General features: G+C 33.8%; 1 protein-coding gene across 1 annotated transcript; it reads right to left on the reverse strand.

The window, feature by feature from the left end:
* Window positions 1-1,263: 1,263 nt before the first annotated feature.
* Window positions 1,264-5,937, reverse strand: LOC147076222 (uncharacterized). Its single transcript, XM_085941217.1, has 3 exons — window positions 5,698-5,937; window positions 4,680-4,811; window positions 1,264-2,358 (listed from the first exon to the last, which is right to left on the reverse strand). Exons 1-3 carry the CDS (start codon window positions 5,839-5,841, stop codon window positions 2,179-2,181), a joined length of 456 nt encoding a protein of 151 aa, XP_085797343.1. The 5' UTR covers window positions 5,842-5,937; the 3' UTR covers window positions 1,264-2,178.
* Window positions 5,938-14,804: the final 8,867 nt, after the last annotated feature.

Here is a 14,804-nt window from a genome sequence, read left to right on the forward strand (position 1 = left end):
TGTAGAGATAAATATACTTAGTAAAATCTTATTTATTTAACAACGTTTTTCTTAACTCGTAATCTTATTTGTCCGGTAAAATCTTGCAATCGATTTTTAACTAACTTCCCGACTAGCTAATGATACCGGGGGAAAGGGAACTCATGTGCATCTAGGTAAGTGTCCTGATCCGGTATCACTTCAGGTTCGAGGTTATGTGTAACATCAGGACAGGATATAATTTTGATAAAACACATTTTTGATTTGACAGTTTTGCGCAGAAAAGCAATTTATTTAAGCTAACACATAGGCAAACATCGATAAATTTACAATATAGGCTACAACAAGGATCTTAGATTACACACATTATTGTCGATATTTTTGTGCACGTGTTTGGTCACACCGGCGGCATTGGCGCCCAAGCACTTTTTTGGACACGTGATTCATTTCAAGGGTAGTTATATGTATCGTTATTGACGTAAAAATGGTAAAAGGGGTCACAGAATTGAAAAGAACTGGGAACAAGCGCGGCCTGCATTTTTGTATTGAGGAAAGCCGCGCGGCCACGTCGACCATAGCGCGTGGCACTATCCACCGTCCTCCCTCGCCTAGGAATTTGCACTGTCTTGCCATTATCTCAATCACAAATCTAAGGGCTGGCTCGGTATGCGAGAGGTGCGGAGCGGGTTACATGAGAGATTTCTAAAGCGATGCGTTCGGAACTATCTCAAGGTTGAATGTTATTTGTTATCTTGGGGCGAGCAGGAGCCCATGGTCTTGGTTTGAAAAGGATACCGAGGTAGCGCCTTCGTTTTGCAAAAATGTTCAAATTTTGTGTTTGTAGTGCAGGGCTTTTTAACTTTTTCAGGGGTATTTTAATATTGATGTTAAATTCCTGATACGGCATTCGAGACCTTTTTATGGAGAAGGGTTGTATTTGGTAATACTAGACATGTGAAACTTTTAGAATATATCAGAACACAATGTCAATGCATTTTTTTAAATTCTTTTAGCCATCTTTAAGTTGAATTGAATTCATTTTCAGTTAATTCTATTTTGTATAAAAAAGTTATTTCGACACCATTATTGGTTGTTAGGGGCAACAAAATTATTTATATATACGTGCGTTACTATGGAAATCAATATGACATGTCAAGTACAAATTTTTTTGATCGTTTAAGCCAGTCAAGTCAAGTTTATATGGTTTAACAGAATTTAAAAACGTTGTATATAATAAGTTCCTTTTATCTTGTAATTATTTATAATTATTTTTTTTTCTTTGTTGCATTTAGTAGTACATTTTTGGCTATTTAAAAAGATATCTGTATTATTTAAAGAAATAAAGGAGGGGAGGCTCCAAGATTAGGTTTTTTTAAAAGGGAGGCGTAGTAACATAAAGTTTGGAAACCACTGATCTACAACGTTTAAGGAATGTCCAGAGTTATGCTTTAAAAATAGCATTAAAACTCCATTGTGACCTACGCTGAGCATGTGGGCAGTTAAATATATATAAGAAAATTATACAGAGAGGGAAGAATTTAGAGAAAGAATGGGTGTGTTGAAAAGTTATATCAGTATGTTTATTTGAAGTAATTACGCATGGATCCTAAATATATAATTATAGACGATTGCTTATATTCCCAACAATACATATATTATTGATGCAGATTTCTAAGGTATGCGTAAGACCTAAATATAACACTTATACGGAATCTGGCTACATGTTTTCACTTGACCTTATGGGGATTTATAATAAAACACCAGTCTCCAATCTATTTTTATAAATTACTAGTAATCGGGGGCCAGTGGCGAAGGATGCAGGTAGGCTACTAACATCCCACATAAAAATAACGCACATTAAATTTTGTCAGTCTTACGTTATTACGACTACAGTTTACAGGTGGTGAAATTATTAGGTACATACATTTTAAAGTTTGCGGAAGTTACCATAATATACCTCGTGCGAAAAGGATAAAAAATATCTTGTATTCACATTCTCCGAAGCCGTAGTTCAGCCAATTAATAAAACATTAGACACCTAATAATAACAAAGTGCACGTGACATATTGATAATTATTACATAAACTTTCACGTTTGTGGAAGTAACCACACCATCTACATTTATGTTCACTCGCCCCGATATGTGACTTCAAAGTTGAAATAAATCCTCTGACATAAACTTTTCCATGCCATTACTACCTACATGCATTGTTCAAGTTTCTTAGAATATTGTGTACCCACCTGACTTACTACTGTGTATTCCGAATAAGAGGAACCAGGTTTTGGATCCTCATGGATGCTTTGGCTTATTATGTCTTCAACATATTCCTCTTTGAAATCAACTACCAGCAAATTAATTTCAGATTGTTTAGCGGCGTCCTGAAAAAATAATAATTTATATTTACATTAAAAAAAAAAAACAAATCAGTTATTTGATAAGGGTGCAACGTAATATCTGTATTGGAAAATCTGATCTGAGAGATTTTTCTAGAACAGACATCATGTGCGGGCCTTTATTTTGCCTGCAGCTACCATATGAAGAAACATGCGTAAAGTGAAAGTACTGCAGGTTGCATGGAAAAGGTATCAACTGAGAGGTAGGTACGTCTAGTGTGCATGGGATTCAGAATGGTCAGAACCATGGCAGTTAAAAACCATAGCAAATAAAAAATATTTACGAACTGTGACATTCAACATTGGTCCAGCCGTTCGTTTTGTTTGTATTAAAAAATATCGGCATTCATTTATTCGCGTTGTATAATCAAGACAGTTGACAATAGACCGAAAAAATAAATCCTTACTGGCACCCTTGCCGAATTTTAAAATGAAAGTACCTATTGTATATTTTCAGCACCGTCTACGTCAACCATCTAGTTGACGACACATTAGAAAAAACTTGCGATAGTTGGGTTGGCAATCCCTGGCGTAGTAATGTTTTTGGATTGTAATGGATTTATGCTTATACACAATAAAAAGAGGTCTAATCTGAGGGAATACTTCAATAGCTAGAGTAACTTCCTATAGCTAGAACTTTTAATGTCGAATATAATGTATGTAACGAGCTATCGCGGTACGTGATGAGTTAAATGATTCATCCGAAACGAATAGGTAGGTAAACGTAATGATTATGAGGTTCTTTGATTTGTTGATCTATCAAAAGATTAAGGTACCTAACTTTCATTTCCGATCCTTTTTCGGCATTACCTGAGCCATCCAAAGGAACCATCTTACTCTGTCAAAACACTTTTTAAGTTTAGTTTTAACTCTATAAGCCAGATATCAAAATATAGGTAACAGCTTTTAAGAAAAATTGTTCCAAAACCATTAGTTATTATATAATAATTATACATAATTATTACATAATAACATAATTACACAAAGCAACTTAAGAAAAAAAATATCCCGACATGACTTAACCTAAAAACAATATTCATTTATGATTTTCGTTATGTCAAATATTTCGTAATTGTCATTTTATCGATATATTATTACGCTACCTATAATATAAGTCTCTCGGCCGTCGTTGGGTGCCATGGAGCAGTGTTTATATTTTATACATTTAAAATAAAAATGTATCCTACAATTAAATTTGTGTTCTCGTAGACAACGAGCTGTAGCAGGTTAGAATTTCATGATACTCATCTCAAGTTGACATTTCAGTCAATGTGTTGCTGTTTTAGAGACAAGTGTGGTATTGGATTAATTTTAGATACCTACTGGCAAAAATGATTAATTGTCGGAAATCGCGAATCATGTGTGGGGCCTTTGTTTCGCTTGTAGTCACTGCATGAAGAAACATGCTAGAAGTGAAAGAAAGTACTGAATGCAGTGTTGCCATCTTTTTCTATGCTGATTATATGACAAAGGCGTAAAAATTATAGTATTTCTGTATAAAATATAGTACAGGAACATTTTCCGTCTCGAATCCTATAAAATTATAGTATTTTGGCATATTTGGAGCAAAATTATAGTATTTTACATTTTACCCGGGTTTAAAATTATAGTATTGCACTATAAATTATAGTACGGTTGGAAGCACTGACTGAATGTCGCATGGATAACAACTAAGAGGTAAGTACTAAACAGGTAGGAGGTAGGCAGTATTAAACCAAATTGCAGTGCATAGCAAACACAATGTTTACGTACCTACTAAAACATTCAAGAGTGTCAAGTTCGTTTTGTTTTTATTAATAAAACATCGGCTTTCATTTATTCACATCGGAACGGTTGGTAGTTCAATGGGATATACAACGGTTGGATTTGAGCTGTTTTATGTTATCTGAGCACTTGACTAAATGGCGTTGAATTGTTTAAAGTGCATTTTTTGAGAATGGTTGCATTTAAAGTAGGTAGCGCTCTCACGACTTATTTTATCACTCCTCCACTGCTATCTGAATACTTTACCCAGTAGGCACCTATTTTTGAAGTACCTACTTCAACTATAGGTATGTTTTATAAATACTATACTCAATAGGTACCTATTGATATTGTATTGCTCTTGATTGCAGAAAAGACAAGAACAATCTAAAAATGATTAAGTAGGTACCTATGAAAATTGTTTTATTATTTCTATGGTACCTACCGGTGACAGCTAACGATATCAAAATATTCGAATGTTCTACAGTTCATTCCGTCACTATAATCATTCCACCCCATCACATGATTAGTACTTATTCATTAAAATTAAAGTTGGTACTTACCCGATTCAGTTGTTCCGAATAAGAAAAACCCTGTTGCGGATCTTCATAAATGTCTTCAATAAGCTCAGTCTTGATGTCAATAAGCTGAGTATCTCTCTTCAATGTTATTATCGTCGGGTCTGATACAATATTCTGAAAAAAAAAACATTATGTAATAAAATCAAGAATATTTTAAAGAAGACCGACAATACGTGTGAAGCTCGACCACACACGTCAGGGGTCTCAGCTCTTACACTCTGCAATGAGGACATGTGGGTCTATTCAATACTTATCGAACGCTTAAGCGTTAATGTTAACAAACTTAGGGTAGGTAGGTTTGCAACAATTACAACCAACGTATTGTAATTGTTACAATAAGTGTTAATACTTTGATACAAACCAACCCTAAGTTTGATAATATTTATCACTTTATCGGTCGAAAAGTATAGAATAGACCCAATGGTGTGTATATCGTTATCTAATGCCAAACATCAATAAGAACGAGTATTTTAAAATATATTGACAACAAGCATATTTCAAACAATACTAATCTACGATAATGTTTGAATAATTAATTGTCAATGTCAATTTATACCTATTATAAATTAATTTTAAATAAAACAAAATAATATTACGAATATAATTATGGAGATGTCATAAGGACACCTCTAAGTGGAGGAGACTGGTCCATACTCAATCATGTCGACCAATTCAATTGCTATAGTGAATTAAACTTTAAAATAAGAATACGCAATGTTAATTTAAAACGAATGTACTAACGTTACCTTATGTAAATAAATCGGTTTAACTATCGCTGGCATCTCATTTACAGTAATTATACCTAATCGTTGAAAGTGTTAAATAGTTTCATTCTACGGCTATTGATAAATTCCTAATTCGATTTCCAAAATATCTACATACGTAATTCTTTCTGAAATATACTGTAATCCTGTTTATCCTGTAATCGGCGTTATCAGTTGTTGATTCACTGGAGAATGTTTACCATCAGAGAGAATAAAATAACCTTTGAAAAACTAACCTCGGCATCGTGGCAGGGATCATCAGCATACTCTTGTTTGATGTAAGTATTTGACTCTGGACTATTTCCCTGTAAGGAGAAATCGAACCAATGTTGTTCATCTGCATCAGGTTCGAAGTCACCTGCTTCACGTTTCAAGTCCATTTTACGATTTGCAAGCGTTCGTTTTCAAAGATTATCGAGTCACTAATGAAGTGTAAGCGATATTAACACCGGTATTTGACTTCCGTGATAGTAGTCAATGATTTTTTCAGCCATAGACAAAAGATAGCACTTTATAGTATTGCCACATTATAATATTATTATGTATTATTTAGATAATTTGATGCATTTATAGTAAACTAAATATCATAATACCTATTATGCATCCTATCAATTATATTATTATAAAGTTCAAAAAATATTGATACATCTGGTGTCTGGTCAAATGTGAGGTAAGTATAAAACGTAACCAAAGGCAATCTACAAATCGCTAATGGCTCAAATAGACTCTATGACGATCGGTCCCGTTTCTTATTTTGGCGTCCTGCGTCACAGAGTGTAAATACGAAGTCATAGATTGTCATAATAATATATATTATATCAAACGATCTATGACAGCCTTCAATGTCATAGTTTTTCAGCTCAGTTTAAACACCTCAGTAAGTTTGTGTGACACTCTGCCCTTGTCTGTGACGTCTATGTCAAACGTGTTGTCATAATATAGTATTGTTTATGGGGCATAGACCGCGCGGGAAGTGTTTTTTCTGTCTTTTATTTTGTCATATTCGTATTATTTGTCATCTTGACAGTAGACACAGTTACACGGTTATAATTATTGTTATATAAACAGTAATGAAATGGATAAAACTGATAAGAGTTCGCAAAATCGTGGTGGAATCGATGGATGAAACTGTTATTAATTTAATTAGAATCTTGGAAACTAGTCCACTATTGTGGGATTGCGCACAATCCGACTATTAAAACAATGAGTTAAAATAAATGCTGTTTGGGTCAAAATAGTTCAGGATTTGGAAAGCAATGTTATTGCCAATCGCTCACCGGCCGTTGTTTTTCGCATTCGGGTTTTTATAAGGGGCTAATCTAAATCATCACCCATCGAAATCTCCACACGTTAAGCATAGGTATATGATTACTTCTTGGTTTCTTATTAAATTATAGTAGCATCCATGGGTTTCCCACATTCGCCGGCATTATAATACGATGTAGACAAGAACAAACAAAACGCAATAAAGGCTCCTAATTTTGTTTATGGTCTCGAATATCTATTCCTGTCGACTCAGCTGTCAAACTACCCACTTACATAATATTATTTTGCCGCGCCGTTCCGTAGAGGAGTCTTGCTTTAAATAATGTATAAAATGAATGTAAAACGTGAACCGGGTGAATTCGATGCTCATGCGGACGAGCACAAAGGGTGTGACGTGCCATTATTGCATCCAAATACCCCGAATGTCAAAATTTGTATAAAGCAAGAGACAGCCGATGATCCTGACATCAAGATCGAGGTTAGTTTTTAGTTTTCCATAACCTATCATTTTAGTTCACTTTTATTAATCCGTGCTGTGAAAGTCAAAATACTTGTAATGCCTACATGTTCAGTGGTGTCGATTAAATATTATTGACGACAAGTTTTATTAGTGTTAGTCAAAGCTTAGTGTTGCAACGAACTCAAATTTTATAAAATATTTTATTCGTGAACACAGAGCATCGCATTGATAGATTTACTACCGATACAGAAATGTACTGGGTTCAAAATTAAACCAAAAAACGCATTATAAAACGTCAAAATAAGACACCACTCCGCTAATCTGTGACGCCTTGCGTGTCTCATTATCATTAGGTATAAAATCAGCTTTTATTTGTATCTAACCTAAAAAACATATGGCAACGCACATCTTACCGTACCTAGAAGTTCCTAAATGGGGCTGCAAACACGTTGTCATTGCAAATAGAGAGCAGAATTACATAGGCATTATAGCAGTGATTCCCAATCGGGCCGTGAATACCCCGGGGCTCCAAGAGAATTTGTAAAATGTTGCGAAAAAGTCCGACTTAAACCATGTTCGTAATAGCATACAATGAAAGACTACTGACCGTGTCAGATCCTCCTTTTTATGGACCTTCACAGAGTATTACTATTTTACTATTTACTATTTTTACAATTAAGGGAAGTTAGCAACTTGCTCAAATTATTAGGTCCAAACTCTGACTCAAACACAAAATGAAAAACATTTAAGTATTTGCCAGACTCACAAAAATTCGAACCTGTGATCCAAACGTTATAGGCCGTCAGCACATATAGCACGTATTGCATCAATCACAACCAACTTGTGCTAATACTTTGATACAAACCTAACCTAAGTTTGATAAAATGAATCACTTTATCATTTAGCGGTCGATAAGTAAAGAAAATACCCATTGGTACTTATACCCATTTAACAAAAAAAAATTACTCTAGGTGGCTCATTGGTTCTTTGGATTAGTCAGCTATGAAATTATGGTTTCTAGACTATACCCGAAATCCTTGGCAGGTCCAGATAATATTTCTTTAATGGCGATCGAAAGGATGCAAAAATCTATCTGGAACAGTTAGGTGGGGGTCCGTCTCTCACTTTTCTGCCTTATTTTACCAATGCTAGTTTTAGGATGCACCCTTATTAAATAACCGATTTATTATGTTTTAAAACATAATGCTATATTGTTTATCAGACACCTTGAAAGACCTGCATATTATAAAGTCGGGTACTAATTTTCAGGAAATTGACTTCAACGAGTTTGTTGACGAAACAATACGCCAAAACAAATACGAAGTCCCGCAGCCTGGCTGCTCGTATTTGGACCGTGAAACAGTAAATCAGGTAGGTACACAATATTGCAGGAAATTTCAACAATATACCTATTTACAGTCATAGTTTAATATTTTAAAAGTAATAATGGAGAATTTATATCCACAATATTCATAAGAAAATGATTGAAGGAGCATTCTCTTCATTTTTTTTAGCACGGATCACACGACTTTCCTGATATGCAAGCCGCAATGCCGTACGATGCAATTACAATACACGAACATGACATTAAGCAGGAAATAGTGAATGCTTCCGAAAAAGAAATATGTTTAAAATTGACAAGAGCTTCCTTTTATCACAACAATTTTGTATGCGATGTATGTTATGCATTTTTCTCTTCAAAAAAGATTCTGATCAATCACAAGTGTATGCATGACGTATCTCTGGCTAATAATGAAGATGCTCTTCGACCACAAACCTTCCAAGAGTTTGGTGAATGCTCGGATTCATCAATGTTCAATAACGATTCACAGGTACGTTCCATTGTCATTGTATCATTGCTACCTATATTAAGTATATTAATTTTGTTAATTCAAACACTTCGGAATTGTACGAAATATAATATTTGCGCTTTTCATAGATGACTGTAATTGATTGGTGGAATGATTATGATGGTAGATGTGGATGTTGGGGTGGGTTACATGTTATCCTTGACTCAATAGTTGGTTGATAAAGTTTGTACCTACTTTACTGTGTTAGTTTATTATATAAGTTAGAATTAATTGTATTCATTGTCAGTGTGTATATATCTTTTGGTGACTGCAGATAATGCCTGAAGATGCCAAATGGCGAAACCCAGGTTGCAAAAAACTACTCAAATGGAATATTACAAAACTTAAATCCATTATAAATTAGACCAGTATTGTTTATTTAGATTGAGAATTATGACAATATCTATAGTAATATAATGTACTGCATTAATGTAAATAAGAAGAACAATCTATGAACTATAGTCTGACAACATAAAACTGAACCTTTTAAGGTTCGGTTGTGTTCGACTATGGTCAGCCAGTACAGGACCGTCTAATAAAGAACTGAGCCATCACTCGAAACCAGTGACGTCCCTAGACAAAATGCCACCCCATTTTCTATACAGTATTTTTTATCATCCTTTCATGACTCCAATATCTAAGAAATGTGTTGTATGGATACATTACAAAAACGCCATCTCTACTTCAATAGACAATATTGCGAGTCCACGGTTTCAGATACATACATTCAAAAATACACCTGACAACTTTGAAAACTCGTGAGTGGCTGGCAAAAATATTTGGATAAATTAATTAGGTAAATATGTACCTACCTATAATTTGCAAATCTGCCCGTTTAATTGCTGGCCATCAAGATCATGACGTCTAATGACAACGGACGTAAACTAGACATCGTGAACCCGACAAAAAATACATACATTAACTGGATACATACAAACATAAACTTTTTATGTTAATTAATACATTTTGTTTCCAACCAGTGAGGTGAATTTTTTAATGGAAAGATATTTCCGTTACTAAGTTTAGGTACTTACGTATTGCTATACACTCGATCCTCTTTTTGCACGGTTTCGAAATAACACGGTTTAAAAAAAGAAGCGATTAATTTTTATTTATATTAAAAACTTAAAAGAATACAAATACGTACTTACGTATGTACATATTTATCATAAAATTGCGTTGCAATGGACCGCACGCCACTGGTGCATACATATGTTATCACCGGATGCCGCCCAGATATACATGCGTGCATACATGGCGCCACTAGTCAGTCACTTCGGGTTCGATAAGAGAGCGTCATTAAATATTTCCAGCGATGTAAGTGCCTTTTCACCAGCAAAAAAAAAACAGTAAACGAACTCGTTTACTGTCGAGTAGCGACACTGAATGAATATATTTATCATGCTAAATTTATTTTAAATCGAAAATTATGTATATTATGTATAAATAATACTTAAATAAATTCGATTTATTTTTGAGTTCAAGAATTTCGTATTATGAGCTGATTTAAGGTAATGGAACCTATATACCATTTTTGTATGGGAACCTTATCTTTTTTTACATGGTTTTGTTTTGCACGGTATTCTTTGGAACGTATTCCTCGTGCAAAAAGAGGATCGGGTGTATATACCTAATCATTCATTCCGCCCTTTGACTAACTGCCGCCCCCAAGCGACGCTCAATCTGCCTACCCCCACGGGACGTCACTGCTCAAAACAACTAACTCCTAGTTGTACCACTATAGAACTGAGCCATCGATGGGTTAAATTTCAGTGTAGTTCAAAACGACAATAATTATTTATTTACTCTACAATATTATAGAATACACTAAACGAAAAAAGGCTTATGGTAAAGTGATTTTGCAAATCAATATGTCAAGTGATCGATCTGATTTTTACAACTGAACAGTGGGACCACTACTAATTGCGCTTGTACAAAAAGATAGACAAGGCTTTGTATCAACGCAGTGGTTGTAGATGTCGTTTTCATTTATTCATTAAAACGATTTCGCTATTAAACTTACAAGGTGCCTATTTTATAGGATAGTTTTAGTGTTAACATTAATTTATCGAATAATCGAAACCTCTTCTATGATAATTCTAATATGGTAATACTATCAATATCCTTTATCTATGGCAAAAGTCTATTGTCACGTCGGACACGAATTTATTAATGATAATCTAAAAAAAACGCGAAATTTGAATCTGGTCATGAAAGAATTATTGGTTTGACATGGCATTACGAAGAAATATCTCAGAATCTAATACTTTCAACAAACAAGAGAATGCTAGTGATCCCAACCACGCTTTTGAGGCTAGTTTTTTAGATTCTACTCAACATATTATTATTATGTTAGTCACAGAACAGATAATAAATAGATTAACGATAGGGTATATTCAATACACCGCTACTTGATGCAGTGTTTTTAATGTGTGAGTGTCCTTCGAAAATGAAGCACGCATTATGCATGTGCAATAGTGTGTGTAAAACACCAACATTAAATGAGCGTAAATGCATAAACCGAGAGCAGTTTTCAGTATTCGATGTAAAACGTATTCTTGAAACGTGTGTAAGCTTAACCCGGATTCTTCCTTACTTGAGTCGGTTACCTGCTATCGCCTTACCCGTTATGTATTTCAGTTCCCATTATTTCTGAGTTCCCTGATGTAAGTGTTTGTTTTTTTAATCGATAACAGTTATGTTCTATGTAATAAATTATATTGTAATATTTCTTATGATTATCATTCTCAGCGGCAACCAACAAATGACACCGACGATAAGAGTAATAAAGAAAAAAGTGTATTTCCAAAAGAAGAGTGCATTCATTTCGGAACTCGAATTGGGAATTTTTCAATGACCGTCAAAGAAAACTATTTAATACTTTCACCGATTATTACGAGTATAAACAAGTCGCCAAAAATGTCAAGAGCTACTGATGTTGATAAGGTAAGTTTCGAAGGAACGATTAATTATTGTTAATAATTACCTCACCCAATCGAATCTCATTATTATTATATAAAAAATAACATATTATATTCCATAAATTTAAATAAGATAGTGTGACTTCCACTCAAGAAAAGTATCTACTAGTCTACTGCTTAAATACTGACTCCCATGTGAATTGACTTCAAATAAAAATAATGATCAACATAAGTACCCATTTTCCTTTAAATTTAATCCACCATGCTTGTCAAGATTCCTATGTGTGTTATTAAGATGTTTGATTTTTTATATATTATTCTCTCATATAGCTAAGTCGCTTGCTTACATGGTAACGCGATATTTCACCTTCTTTTAGATGATTTCTGCAACCACCGCCGTGACCTATTCTGGTAGTCTTGGATTGACAGAGAGAGAAGAAGAAGAGCCATACGATGAAATACAGATTGACTATCAAGACATTCAAAAAGAATTAGGCGTATATGAATCTATTAATAATATAGTCAGTCACACTGCTAAACGTAAGCATATACAATCTACCCTCACAGATCCCGAATTATTAGTAGCTGTTATAAAGTTGGAGAAAAAATCATTTAATAAGGAAAATTTTGTGTGCAGTTTTTGTTTTGATTTCTTTGCCTCGCTATCTCAATTAAAGCTTCACAAAACGTGTCATAAAAAATCAATAGCAGAGACCGTCAATTATTTAAGAATGCGATCCAAATTCAAGAATCAAAACAAAATGACTCAATCTGGTAAAAAAGCATTTAAATGTAATCAATGTGACTACTACAGCATTCATTCTGGAAATTTAAAACTACACAAAATGAATCACTCTCGTGTAAGGCCATTTAAATGTGACCAATGGCACCACTCATCTAAAACATCTGGTGGAATGAAAATACACAAAATGACTCATTCTGCTGAAAGGCTATATAAATGTGTCTACTGTGAAAACTGTTGTATACAATCTGGTGATATGAAAATACACAGAATGGCTCATTCTGGTGAAAAGCCATTTAGATGTGACCAATGTAATTACTCATGTATAAGATCTGGTGATATGAAAATACACAAAATGACTCATTCCGGTGAAAGGCCATTTAAATGTGACCAATGTAATTACTCATGTATAAGATCTGGTGATATGAAAATACACAAAAAGACTCATTCTTGTGAAAGGCCATTTAAATGTGATCAATGTAATTACTCTTGCATAATATCTGGTAATATGAAAATACACAAAATGACTCATTCTGGTGAAAAGCCATTTAAATGTAACCAATGTGAATACTCTTGTAGAACATCTGGTGTTTTGAAAATACACAAAATGACTCATTCTGGTGAAAAGCCATTTAAATGTAACCAATGTGAATACTCTTGTATACAATCTGGTGGTATGAAAATACACAAAATGTCACATTCTGGTGAAAAGCCATTTAGATGTGACCAATGTAATTACTCTTGTATAACATCAAATAAGATGAAATTACACAAAATGACTCATTCTGGTGAAAAACCATTTAAATGTGTCTACTGTGAATACTGTTGTATACAATCTGGTGATATGAAAATACACAGAATGGCTCATTCTGGTGAAAAGCCATTTAGATGTGACCAATGTAATTACTCATGTATAAGATCTGGTGATATGAAAATACACAAAATGACTCATTCCGGTGAAAGGCCATTTAAATGTGACCAATGTAATTACTCATGTATAAGATCTGGTGATATGAAAATACACAAAAAGACTCATTCTTGTGAAAGGCCATTTAAATGTGATCAATGTTATTACTCTTGCATAATATCTGGTAATATGAAAATACACAAAATGACTCATTCTGGTGAAAAGCCATTTAAATGTAACCAATGTGAATACTCTTGTAGAACATCTGGTGTTTTGAAAATACACAAAATGACTCATTCTGGTGAAAATCCATTTAAATGTAACCAATGTGAATACTCTTGTATACAATCTGGTGGTATGAAAATACACAAAATGTCACATTCTGGTGAAAAGCCATTTAGATGTGACCAATGTAATTACTCTTGTATAACATCAAATAAGATGAAATTACACAAAATGACTCATTCTGGTGAAAAACCATTTAAATGTGTCTACTGTGAATACTGTTGTATACAATCTGGTGATATGAAAATACACAGAATGGCTCATTCTGGTGAAAAGCCATTTAGATGTGACCAATGTAATTACTCATGTATAAGATCTGGTGATATGAAAATACACAAAATGACTCATTCCGGTGAAAGGCCATTTAAATGTGACCAATGTAATTACTCATGTATAAGATCTGGTGATATGAAAATACACAAAAAGACTCATTATTGTGAAAGGCCATTTAAATGTGATCAATGTTATTACTCTTGCATATTATCTGGTAATATGAAAATACACAAAATGACTCATTCTGGTGAAAAGCCATTTAAATGTAACCAATGTGAATACTCTTGTAGAACATCTGGTGTTTTGAAAATACACAAAATGACTCATTCTGGTGAAAAGCCATTTAAATGTAACCAATGTGAATACTCTTGTATACAATCTGGTGGTATGAAAATACACAAAATGTCACATTCTGGTGAAAAACCATTTACATGTGACCAGTGTGGTTACTCTTGTATTTCATCGGGCACCATGAAAAAACACAAAATGACACATTCTTGTGAAAGGCCATTTAAATGTGATCAATGTAATTACTCTTGTATATTATCTGGTAATATGAAAATACACAAAATGACTCATTCTGGTGAAAAGCCATTTAAATGTGAACAATGCGAATACTCTTGTAGAACATCTGGTATT

This window comes from Rhyacophila brunnea, unplaced genomic scaffold, assembly GCF_057557595.1.
Source record: "Rhyacophila brunnea isolate RB1 unplaced genomic scaffold, BYU_Rbru_1.0 scaffold_13, whole genome shotgun sequence".
Classification (NCBI taxonomy): Eukaryota; Metazoa; Arthropoda; class Insecta; order Trichoptera; family Rhyacophilidae; genus Rhyacophila; species Rhyacophila brunnea.

What these genes read in the sequence shown, in the direction of transcription:
- LOC147076222 (XM_085941217.1), bottom strand. Translation starts at nt 5,841, where the DNA reads ATGGACTTGAAACGTGAAGCAGGTGACTTCGAACCTGATGCAGATGAA. An exon ending in ATCCCTGCCACGATGCCGAG is followed by an intron (nt 4,812 to 5,697) that starts GTTAGTTTTTCA and finishes TTTTTTTTTCAG; the next exon opens with AATATTGTATCAGACCCGAC. An exon ending in ATTCGGAACAACTGAATCGG is followed by an intron (nt 2,359 to 4,679) that starts GTAAGTACCAAC and finishes TTATTTTTTCAG; the next exon opens with GACGCCGCTAAACAATCTGA.